The sequence below is a fragment of the Lithobates pipiens genome, unplaced genomic scaffold (assembly GCF_037356315.1).
Source record: "Lithobates pipiens isolate NorthernLeopardFrog02 unplaced genomic scaffold, aLitPip1_a1.2 Scaffold_8, whole genome shotgun sequence".
NCBI lineage: Eukaryota > Metazoa > Chordata > Amphibia > Anura > Ranidae > Lithobates > Lithobates pipiens.
In genome coordinates, this window is record NW_027507903.1 from 478,693,077 (window position 1) to 478,705,482 (window position 12,406).

Below are 12,406 nucleotides of genomic sequence, written 5' to 3' on the forward strand. Positions count from 1 at the left end.
GCACAGGAGAATGTAACTCCTGCAAAAGTGCGGGAAATAATTTATCCCAAAGCAAAGGCACCATACTAAGGATGTACCCTGAGCTGCACATGCACATGCACAGCTCCATTTTCATTTTAAATAAGACTGCAAACAGGCAGAAAAGTTTATATTATTACAGAGGAGACATTGCAAGTCTATTCTGCAATAAAGAGCCTGCCTATTCGCAAGTGTTAATTTTGCACTTTTGTTACCCTTTAAATCTGAAGTTGAATCTGCTTACATTTTTAAATAAAATATAAACTCTGGAAAGGAAAAGTGGAGCTATTCTATTAAAGATAAATCCTATATGCAAAATGCGTATATGGGGGAATGAGACCTGTTAGTACAAGTGATAACAATACTGGCTCTGAAGTGAAAAATGTGTATACTAACACAGTATAACCAGCAGAAAAGTGAAATGTGCATAAGTGTTAAAAAATATATATTAAAAAATATTGTAAGTGAGAAAAATACCAAAACAGAAAAAGCAGCAATAAAGTACAATAATGTAAAATATTTTGGCAAATATACGGTGTACTACCGCACATATAAAGTGACAAGTGCTAATTATAGAAATCAATCCCCCCCCCAAAAAAAAATAAAAAAAATATATATATATATATATATATTATATATGAAAATAGTATGTGTATATCAAGGAATGTATATGTGTGTGTGTATATATATATATATATATATATATATAAAATAAATAAATATCCAAAAAACAATCCTCAAACAAACAATGCAAAAAATAGATAAAAAAACAGACTATAAAAATAGAAAAAAAAATTGTTTTGATAAAAATAAAGATGAAAAACAGTCTATAAATGGCGATCTGTGCCAAAAGTGAAGTTAATAAATAATGATTAAGGTGACTTCTTCAGTGCTTCGCTCCTTCATGCACTTCCTCCTCTTATGGCTGCACTCACCAGAGCGCCTCATCCTGCAGGGGTAACAGTCGTAAATATCGGTGTCCCAACGGTGATGTCCCTTTTACCAGTATATCCCTCTGGTGTAGTCGGCTGTAAACTTTAAACAATATCCTCCTCTCAAGTAAGGGCTTAGAAAACCTCAGCAACGGGCATCCACAGGCATGTAACAAGGATGAGCATCATAGTGTGAATCCATAGAACCAAAGTCTTTATTTAATAAAATGGCATACAGATAAGAATGTTTAAAAAGAGCTCCAGTGCTCTAACTCACAAAGGACACAGCATTTCCACAATTCCGGCGTGTAAGTGGCTTGCGTTCCACAGCCAAACTGACTAAAACCGGAAGTTCTGAAATACCGGAAGTGACGTGTTGCGTACCAAATAAGTCCCGCCTTATGCGTTTCGTCATACAGACGTCATCTGAGGTACGGCCATAATGGTACACTCTACACTTATATAGCACACGGTACGCAACGCGTCACTTCCGGTAATTACGAATTTCCGCTTTTAGTCAGTTCGGATGTGGAACGCAAGCCGCTTACATGCCGGAATTGCGGAAGTGCTGTGTCCTTTGTGAGTTAGAGCACGGGAGCTTGTTTTTAAACGTTCTTATCTGTAACCAAAGACTTTGGTTTGGATTCACACTTTGAGGCTCATCCTTTTTACATGCCTGTGGATGCCCGTTGCTGAGGTTTTCTAAGCCCTTACTTGAGAGGAGGATATCATTTAAAGTTTACAGCCGCCTACACCAGATGGATATCCTGGTAAGAGGGACATCAGCGCTGGGACACTGATATTTAAGCCTGTTAACCCTACAGGGGTGAGGCGCTCTGGTGAGTGCAGCCATAAGAGGGGGAAGTGCATTGATTTGTAAATTCTGAGGCTTGTTGCTGACCCATAAACTGGGCCACCCGAGACACCGTCCTATGACTGCCTCAATACAACTCCATATCTAATCAGCTATATGTTACTCCATGATCATCTTCCTTACCGTTTGAGGAATCAGTAACACGAGGCGTCACCTCCTCCAGCTTTATCGTGTTCACATACTTTGTCAGCCGAGGCTCAATAATCTTCTGTGTGATCCGTTGCATTTTCTTGTTTTATATTCAAAGAACTGTGAAAAAAGGACAAAAAAACAAAATGCTTTATTAAAAAGAAAACAAAAACTATATAAAGAACAAAAAGTGTACAGTTATTTTGGCCATTTGTCCAGCGAATCTGCACGTGCATTTGTTTTGTGCTAAGTGGGCAAAACTAGCTTCTCTTCTGAAATAATGTTTTTTGTTTTTGTTATCAAAATGGGCAGTAGAAAAATACTGCAATATGACCACTAGATGGAGCTGATGAAATACCTACATCTTTGTAACAATTCTAGAGAATGCTAGAGGGAATTCGCAAGTAGTTACATTTCCTGAAAGGCTCCATGGCAGCATACGTGTGGGTAGCCCCGCCTCCACGATTACCCAATAGGACTCAACTCCCATAAATCTTTGCTCCCGGCTACTATCAGTGTTCCTTTTTTGTCCTCCCCAGTAAGACCAGATGGTTTCTTTCCTGGAAACAAAACTTCACGACGATCGATTGGCTGATTGACTGAGAATTTTTCCTCCGATAGGCCCTGACTGTTAAGCAGGGTATGGAGTGTATTTGCAGAGTAGCGCTGAAGAAAGGATTCCCTACCTGAGTGCGCACGGTCTGTGTCCCGTTGCTATGGGTGACCATTATCTACTTGGAGGTACGGCGTGTGTGTCCCAGTCCGTTCGGCCAGGTGATCGTTGGTGGAGTGGTGAGCCTTTTGTCCATCCATGGCAGCAATGTATTTGTGTGTATTTTTCTTCTTTTCTGTTTTGTCTAGCGATCTCCTCTATGCTGTTTGCGGTCGCTTCCGCGTTCCAGCAAACCTCTCTCTCCTACTTCTGGGTTATGCAGGCGTTCTGCGCATGTGCGAACCCGGTGTGAAACCGAGGCTTGGTTCCCGCGCATGCGCGCGAGCGCCTCGCGTCTGACGTCGGCAATGACGTCACGGGCGCCACTTTTAAAAGTCTTTGGAAGCTGTCAGATCCCCGGGAATGTTTGCAGTGGTCACAGCGACTTCCCGGGGCTGACAGTTCAGCGGTTTAAGGTAAGAGCATGCCCCTTAGGCTAGGGAAATGCTTACTCTTAAAAAAAAAAAATGCATTTTTATTTCTCTTTGGTTTGCAGTACTTCTTTGATCTGTTGGCTTGTTTGGATATGGACGCCTTTCTGCCTCCTAGTGGTCAGCCCGCTCATGTTAGGTAGGTTGCTAACATTTATGGTTTTATAATGGAGAGAGTTTTGCATAGGTAGGATTGACTGTGTTTCTTTTTCTCTCTCTGTCTGTTTGTCCTTACAGCCCTTCTGGGTCTGATCCACAACTTAATACCTCTAGACGCAGTGGATCATCAAGATCACACCGCCATAAATCCTCCTCAAGGTCTAGCCAGCATAGGTCAAGGTCTGAACAGCGTGACAAGAATTATTCTCACCCCCCTGCTGCTCACTCCAGCAGGCATACGGAAAAATCATGCTGGGGGTGAAGGATGCCTGTTCCATCAGACAAATCCCTTTGCGATCACTGCTTCTCCAAACCTGCAGATGAAAGGGATGGTGCAGACCAGCGTTTGGAGTCATTAGTAAGACGGGTTGTGAAGGAATCCTTACAGGAGAGGAATGCTCTACAGGTGTGTGAATCCCCGTCAGAATTATTGGCTCCTCCAACCGGAGAGAACCCATTGCAGGAGACATGGGAATCTTCTCAACCTAGTAGCCTATCTGCTCCCATCTCAGACAGTGAATCTGTCTGTGAGGATCCTGGTTTAGGATTTGACTATGGACTGGTGCCTTCATTGGTCAAAGCAGTGAGAGAGGCTCTGAAGTGGGAAGACCCTATTACTTCCCCACCAAAGCAGAGAAAATTCTTTGAACAGCTCAATAAGGAGCGACAATATTTTCCTTTCCTTTCAGAGTTGGGTGACATTATCACCGAGGAATGGAGCAAGATGGATAAAAAGGGTTCCATGCAGTCAAAAATCCTGAAGTTATACCCTTTTAAAGAAGAGGATGTGAAACACCTGGAGTCAGCTCCACTGGTGGATGCAGCGCTCATGCGTTTGGTGAGATATGTAACCCTACCTTTAGAGGATACGGTATATTTTAAAGATCCTTTGGAAAGGCGGATTGACTCAGACCTAAAAAGGATATACCTGACTTTGGAATGGCTTGCAAACCAGTGCTTGCAATGGCAGCGGTATCTAAGGCCATAGAATCCTGGGCTGATTCAGTAGAAGAATTCCTGAGGGGTATTTCTATTGAAACAGCCAAAGACTCCCCTATTTAAGAAATCAGGATGGCGTCTGCCTTTTTGGGGGAGGCATCTATTGATGTTATTCGCCTGATATCTCGGGATATGTTAGCAGCGGTCTCAGCACGCCGTGCATTATGGCTCCGTCCATGGCTGGCGGATCCAGCATCCAAACAGGCCTGGTGCCGTATTCCTTTTGAGGGGACATCTTTGTTTGGTAACAAGCTGGATACTGCCATATCCCGGGCTACAGGTGGGAAATCTGGGTTTCTTCCCCAGGACAGACGTCTTCAAAATCAAAAGCGTCCATTTCCTAGAAGACAAGGCCCTGATCGTGCCAGGGAGGCACGGAGCTATAGACCTGGTCGAGAATTCTCAAGGTCATGGAGATCCAGGCAGTCTTCTTTCAAAAATACCTCAAAAGGGGGTTCGTCCGGCAAGCAGGATTCCGCGAAATCCTTTTGAAATTGGGCCCGCTCAAGCTTGTCAGGTGGGGGCTCGTCTTCTCCACTTCGGGCATGTTTGGGCGGCCTCAATTCGGGATTTTTGGACAGTAAAAACCGTTTCCTCAGGTCACAAGTGGGGTTTTATCAGCACTCCAAGGCTAAGATTTATTCCCACAAATCTTCCAGAATTAGAAGAGAAGAAACAGGTCCTATTGACCTACGTGAACTCTTTACTGGATCAAGGCGCAGCCGTTCCTGTTCCAGAAGAAGAACGTGGAGAGGGCATGTATTCCCCTCTGTTTTTGGTTCAAAAGAAAAACTGCACATGGAGGCCGGTAATAGATTTGACCCATCTCAATTCCTTCATTCACAAAGAGAAGTTCAAGATGGAATCTCTGCTTACCATCCAGCAGTCAGTGCATCTGGGGGACTGGATGATATCAGTCGACTTGAAGGATGCTTACTTCCATGTCCCCGTGGCAAAGGAGTTTCAACAGTACCTCCGCTCTGCGGTAGGCAATCAACATCCTCAATTTACATGTCTTCCCTTTGGGTTAACAACGTCCCCACGGGTCTTCTCCAAAGTTCTTTTGGCAGTTGTGGCCTTTCTCAGAGTCAAAGGTGTTCGTCTCCACCACTATCTCGACGACCTACTTCTTCTATCCCAGAACAGAGAGCAGCTCTTGGAGCACAAAGACCTAGTCATCTCCACTCTGCAGGAGTTCGGGTGGCTTCTGAACCTAGAAAAGAGTCACCTAGATCCAACTCAGTCTCTTGTTTTTCTAGGGGGACAGTTCAACACAGTGGAAGGTACTATCGCCCTTCCAGAAGAGAAGGTTGGAGTCATACGAGACAGGATTCATGCAGCCCTTGCGTCATCCCATCTCTCGGCTCTCCAATGTCTGAAGGTGATTGGCACAATGTCAGCCACCATTCCCATGGTAAAGTGGGCCCAGTGGCACACTCGTCCCTTTCAGAAAGGGTTTCTACAACAGTGGGATTTATCCAGCCAGACACAGCGCATATTCCTCACTCCAGCGATGAGGACGTCTCTTCTTTGGTGGCTGCAGGGGAAGAACCTGCGCAACCACCATTCGATCATTCCCATCTCATGGGTCACGGTAACTTCAGATGCCAGCAACCGAGGATGGGGTGCTCACTGCCTTTCGGATGTCGCTCAGGGCAGGTGGACATTTCCATCACAAAGAGTCGTCTCCAATGTTCTGGAGTTGAGGGCGGCCTTCCAGGCGCTTCGGTCATTCCACCATCTGATAGCAAATGCCTCGGTCATGTTAAGGTTGGACAACACAACCGCGGTGGCTTACATAAAGAAGCAAGGGGGAACTCGCAGCTGGTCTCTGTTACAGGAGGTGGAGCCGATAATGAATTGGGCTCAGAAGAATTTGTCCAACCTTTCTGCGGTCTACATCCCAGGGGTGCAGAATGTTCAGGCGGACTTCCTATCGCGTGTCGAGTTGGACAACAACGAATGGTTCCTACACAGGGAAGTATTCGATTGGCTCCTGACCTTAGGATTGTCCCTGGAAGTCGACTTGTTCGCTTCCCCGTGCAATCGGAAGCTTCCGAAATATTACTCAAGGTTCAGGGATCCTCAGGCATATGGGATAGATGCCCTCACAGAACATTGGAAGTTTCAGACAGCTTATGCCTTCCCTCCAGTTCCGGTGATTCTGCAATTCCTTCAGAGGCTCAGGACAGAGAAGGTGGAGATTCTCGCAGTGATTCCATTCTGGCCCAACAGGCCTTGGTTCCCTCTACTGCTGCTCCTCAGTTATCAAGAGCCAGTTCCCTTGCCTCTCAGGCCGGATTTGCTATCTCAAGGCACAAGGTTACATCCATGCCCATCATGTCTGCAACTCAAGGTATGGTTTTTGAAAGGGAAAGGCTAGAAGCTCTTGGTTGTCCGGAAGAAGCTATTCCAACCCTTCTCAATTCCAGACGAGGGAGTACTAACAGGGTATATGAGCGCATATGGTCCAAGTTTTCAGCCCATATGCCCTCCAGAGAAAATTTGTGCAGTTCTCCATCAGTACAAGACATACTAAGCTTTCTCCAAACAGGCCTTGATTTTCCTTTAGCTATCAGTTCATTAAGAATCCAAGTGTCGGCTATTTCAGCCTTTACGGGTATTTCCTGGGCAAACCATGCACTGGTACGACAATTCTTCAAGGGAGCTATCAGGCTCAGACCCCAAAGAAAACCAAGGTTTCCTAAATGGGACCTCCCTTTAGTGCTGGATTTTCTTTCGAACCTTGGAAAGGATCCTACAGAGCCTCTGTCCGTAAGGGATCTCACTCTCAAGACCATCTTCTTGGTAGCTATAACCTCAGCCAAGAGAGTTTCTGAGATTAGGAATCTAGGTTCGGAGGAACCTTTTCTGTCTTTCTTTCCAGACAGGGCAGTATTGATTCCCATGTTGGGATCGAATCCCAAAGTAACCTCGGTCTTCCATGAGAATCAGGAAATTGTGCTTCCCACTTTCAAAAATTCAGAGAGTCAGGATGTTCATCCTCTGGACGTTGGATACACGCTAAAGCAATATTTGGAAGTCACAGCTCCTTTTAGGCAAACAAAATTTCTTTTTGTTCTTCCTCATGGCAAGAATAAAGGATTGCGAGCTTCGGCTAGATCTATCTCTACCTGGATCGTTCAGATCATTCAGAGGGCATACAGAGCAAAGGGCTTGGCTCCTCCTGAGGCATTAACGGCTCATTCAACACAGAGTATCTCAACATCGTGGGCAGCTTCTCGACATGTTGCGCCTGAAGTTATTTGCAGAGCGGCCTCTTGGTCTTCCATTAATACCTTTGTTTCTCATTATTGTGTAGAGCCAGCGGCTCTGTCTTCTGTTAATTTTGGTTTGCAAGTTTTGTCGGTTGACAATGCTAATTAAACTTTTGTTCTTTGCTCGACATTTTGCCCCCCCTGGGTGTGTTTGGCGAGTTATTTCCCACACGTATGCTGCCATGGAGCCTTTCAGGAAAACAGAAAATTTATATCAAATACTTACCGTAATTTTCCTTTCCTGATAGGCTCCATGGCAGCAGGAGTTCCCTCCCAAATGTCTGGAGCAGGCAAGTTACGGAACACTGATAGTAGCCGGGAGCAAAGATTTATGGGAGTTGGGTCCTATTGGGTAATCGTGGAGGCGGGGCTACCCACACGTATGCTGCCATGGAGCCTATCAGGAAAGGAAAATTACGGTAAGTATTTGATATAAATTTTCAGTTTTTGCTTTTCCAATCAATTTTTTTTTGTGTTATCAAAAATAAAAAAAAAGGTTCAATAAATACAACATACATTTCTTAGTCAATTGTGACATATAGTAATGGTTGCAGATAAGTGTTGGCAAATAACAAACAGCCTATAAGTAACCTCCTCTTTTATGGTAAGGTAACAGGGCTGTAATCGGCATAAAATATAAACACACTGGAAACAGCAATAACATAATCATCAAGAAACCAATACTACCGTGTTTCCCCGAAAATAAGCCTGGGTCTTATATTAATTTTGGCAACAAAAAACACAGTAGGGCTTAATTTTGGGGTAGGTCTTATCATGTAATATGCTGTCTTCTCTTCCCCTCTCTCTCCCTGCCTGACAGGCATCCCCAGTGTGAACTAAGTTAAAATGCTTGTAAAATCCTATAATCCACTCTATTACAGTAGTATATAATGTACAATGTGTGTGTTTCTATAATATAATTGTGCCAAATACCTTTGTTTATAGTCTCGCTCTGCGCTTCTGTGACCCACCGGAGCTCTCTTTCCCGCAATTATATTACAGAAACATACTGTACATTATATACTACTGTAATAGAGTGGATTATAGGATTTTACAAGCATTTTAAACTAGGACTTATTTTTGGGGTAGGGATTATATTGCAGCCCTCCTGAAAAATACTGCTAGGTTTTATTTTTGGGGTAGGTCTTATTTTTGGGGAAACACGGTTGATTCATGCTGTAAAGGATAGCTGTAGACAAGGTGCATTGGGCTTCAGAATGACACTACATTGCACCAACGCATGTAACATACGTGACCATGCATTTCGGTAATGTACATGGCATTACCGCAACACATCCATGTGCATTGGTCTTTAAGGTCAATAACTAAGGGGCACACTTTGCTTATGGAAAGGCTTCTTTACAGTTAGAGATCTGATAAAGTGAAATAGATTTTCACAGAAGTCACTTCTTTCCAGCTCTGGATGTCTCCCCGCACTTTCTTTCTCAGTGACAATGGTCACACCAGAACTAATACCTATTTTTTTGTTTTGTTTTTTTAGTTTTGGATAGAGTGGATAGACATTAGACCCTCTGTCAAGTTTTTATTGTTGTGTCCCTATTGGGTAGATTTACCCCAAATTTTCCCAGAGATACCCCTTAGTAGGGATGGCCGAACAGTTCGCCCGTCGGTCGTTTCGCGGCGAATTTCGGCTGTTCGCGGTCCGCCCGATCGGCGGACTATTGCTGCCGTTTCCCCGGCGGACTTCCGTGTTTACTGTGTAAAAGAACTTTGACCTATGATGACACATTCATCATGGGGTACAGGACAGCCAATTGAGACATTACAGCACATGGACACTTGGACATTCCCCCTAACTTATAAATAGACCCGATCCGGCGGCCATTTTACATTCTTTCTTCTGTCACTATAGGGAGAGGTTGCTGTGTGGAGCAGGGAGAGACTTCAGTGACCCAAATCGCTATCTATTAGGTCCACAAAAGTTCTTTTAAGGACTGGTATCATGGTATAGGTGTTAGGTGTAGTTCAGGATATAGGTTTGAGGCAGTGCTGTGCTAGTGATTGTTGCAGCAGCCTGAGTGTCTTTTGTCAGTGTAGAGAAAGGGACAGGACGCTGTGTGCTGCAGGGACAGTCAGTTTAATCATTAGCTGTTACTATTAGGTCCACAAAAGTGCTATTCAAGTTATTGTTCCAGCAGCCTCTGTTTTGTCAGTTTATATAGGGACAGGCAGGAAGCTGTGTGTGAGGCAGTGAGGGACAGTCAGTTTAATCAGTAGCTGTTATTATTAGGTCCACAAAGGTTCTTTTCAGGACTGGTATGGTAATAGGCTTGTACACGTATAATATTCTTTCTTCCAGGTATAGAAAGAATATTATACTTGACTGCTGCCCTTCTGCTGCAGTCTGCTAATCATTCACAACCTACTTGTTCCACAAAGGTCCTTATAAGGACTGGTAAGGTCTAGGGTGCTACAGTACATAGGGTTGAGTGAGGTACAGTCTGCTATTCCATAAGGACTGGTATAGGTCCACAATACATAGGGTTGAGGTGCACTACTGCTGACCGCTGCCCTATACTGCAGCAGTCCTTCATCAGTATAGGGACTTACGTACAGTCTGCTAATCAGTCACAACCTACTTGTTCCACAAAGGTCCTTATAAGGACTGGTAAGGTCTAGGGTGCTACAGTACATAGGGTTGAGTGAGGTACAGTCTGCTATTCCATAAGGACTGGTATAGGTCCACAATACATAGGGTTGAGGTGCACTACTGCTGACCGCTGCTCTATACTTCAGCAGTCCTTCATCAGTATAGGGACTGACGTACAGTCTGCTAATCATTCACAACCTACTTGTTCCACAAAGGTCCTTATAAGGACTGGTAAGGTCTAGGGTGCTACATTACATAGGGTTGAGTGAGGTACAGTTTGCTATTCCATAAGGACTGGTATAGGTCCACAATACATAGGGTTGAGGTGCACTACTGCTGACCGCTGCCCTATACTGCAGCAGTCCTTTATCAGTATAGGGACTGAGAGTTTTGTCACAGGGTCATTTAAAAAATGACAGGCAGAGGAAGAGGCAGACCCTTCCGCAGGGGTGGTAGGGGTAGGGCAGGAGCAACAGGCTTGAGCCAAAGTGAGAAGTTGCAGAAGGTGCGTTCAATTACTTTAAAGGACGCACCAGACTTGGTTGAGTGGCTCACTCAGCCTTACTCTTCTGCACCCTCCTCATCCTCTCGATCTGCACCCTCTTCTTCACTCTCTGCTATGTGCACCCCCAAAGACACTACCACCAACAACACCACCACCACCACATACCTTCCACTTAAGTCACAGGAATTATTTTCCGATCCATATCAAGACATTTCTGATGCGCAGCCACTCTTGGTATTGGATCAGAAAGAGGCGGTAGCAACAACCGCTACTCAGCAGTCTGACGACAGTACCCATATCAGCCCAAGGAGGAGGTTGGTCCCCGGTGTTGCTGCCTACTCCGAGATCTCTACTTATAGCGGTGGGGAAGGTGACGTCGATGATGACCTGTCTAGTGATGTCACGTGAGTGCCCACAAGAGAGAAAGAGGAGGGGAGTTCAGAGGGAGATATGGATCAGCAGATAGGGAGGAGAAGCAGGAATAACTTACATTGCACAGGAGGGACAAAGCAGACTGCTAATGTATCAGGAGCTAGTCATCGACCATGTACGGTCACTTCTGGCGCTCCCAGGACGCAGTGTATGCTTTTTTTAACGTGTCTGCTGCTGACAATAGCATTGCCATCTGCAATCTTTGCAGTCAACGCATTAGTCGCAGTAAGCCCAACACTTACCTAGGGACGACCGCCTTAAGAAGGCACATGAGCAGCCATCACCGAGCCCAGTGGGATCAACGGAACACACAAAGCCACACTCTAGGCTCTCACCGTCCAGCCTTGACTTCTACTTCTCCTTCTCCTCTCTCCTCACAATTTTCCTCCACTCCACCTTCCATAACGCCAAGCTCACGTTTTTCTGCAAAAAGGCAGGTTTCCGTGGGCCTAATGTTCGAGCGTAAAAAAATGATGATGCCGGATAACCCTCTTGCCCAACGGTTGACGGCTGGCTTGTCAGAACTCATAGCCCGCCAACTACTGCCATATAAACTGGTGGACTCGGAGGCCTTTCGCAAATTTGTGGCCATTGGAACACCACAATGGAAGGTCCCAGGAAGGAAGTATTTCTCAGAGAAGGGCATCCCAGAGCTATATGGCCATGTTCAGCGGCAAGTGAATGTATCTCTGGCACACAGTGTCGGTGCCAGGATACATCTGACCACAGACACGTGGTCTAGCAAACACGGGCAGGGAAGGTATATCACTTTTACTGCCCACTGGGTGAACCTTCTGATGGCCATCAAGCATGTAACCCGTGGCACCCGTGTAGATTTGGTTTTACCGCCACAGATTGCATGCAGGCCTGGCCCTTCTTCTCCTCCTCCTCCTACTCCATCCTCCTCCCTCTCCTCCTCGGCTGACTCCTCCTTTTCCGCTGCTAGCATCTCTTCCGCTGCGCTGCCCAAGCTCCCCAGAACCTATTCGACATGCCAGGTGAGACGTTGCCATGCCATGCTGCGTCTGTTGTGCCTGGAAGCCAAGAGCAACACTGGCCCGGCACTCCTTTCAGCTTTGCGTTCACAGGCAGATCAGTGGCTAACACCGCTCAATTTGACAGTTGGTAAAGTGGTGTGTGACAACGGTGCCAATCTGCTTAGCGCATTGAAACAGGGCAAAATCACGCACGTGCCATGCATGGCACACGTCTTAAACTTGGTCATGCAGTGATTCGTTGTCAAATACCCTGGGGTCCAGGACATCTGGCGGCAGGCAAGGAAAATCTCGGCCCATTTCAGAAGATCTTACACGGCCATGGCTCGCC

At 45.5% G+C, this 12,406-nt stretch overlaps 1 protein-coding gene across 3 annotated transcripts in view; it reads right to left on the minus strand.

Annotated features, from left to right (window-relative positions):
- Positions 1 to 12,406, minus strand: part of SVOPL (SVOP like) — a 73,274-nt gene that overhangs the window by 55,810 nt on the left and 5,058 nt on the right. For all 3 annotated transcript variants that reach the window (XM_077468763.1, XM_077468759.1, XM_077468762.1), the window contains exon 2: positions 1,948 to 2,073. In XM_077468763.1, the coding sequence (XP_077324889.1) occupies positions 1,948 to 2,050 (103 nt within the window). In that variant the 5' untranslated portion in view covers positions 2,051 to 2,073. The remainder of the gene's footprint in view (positions 1 to 1,947; positions 2,074 to 12,406) is intronic.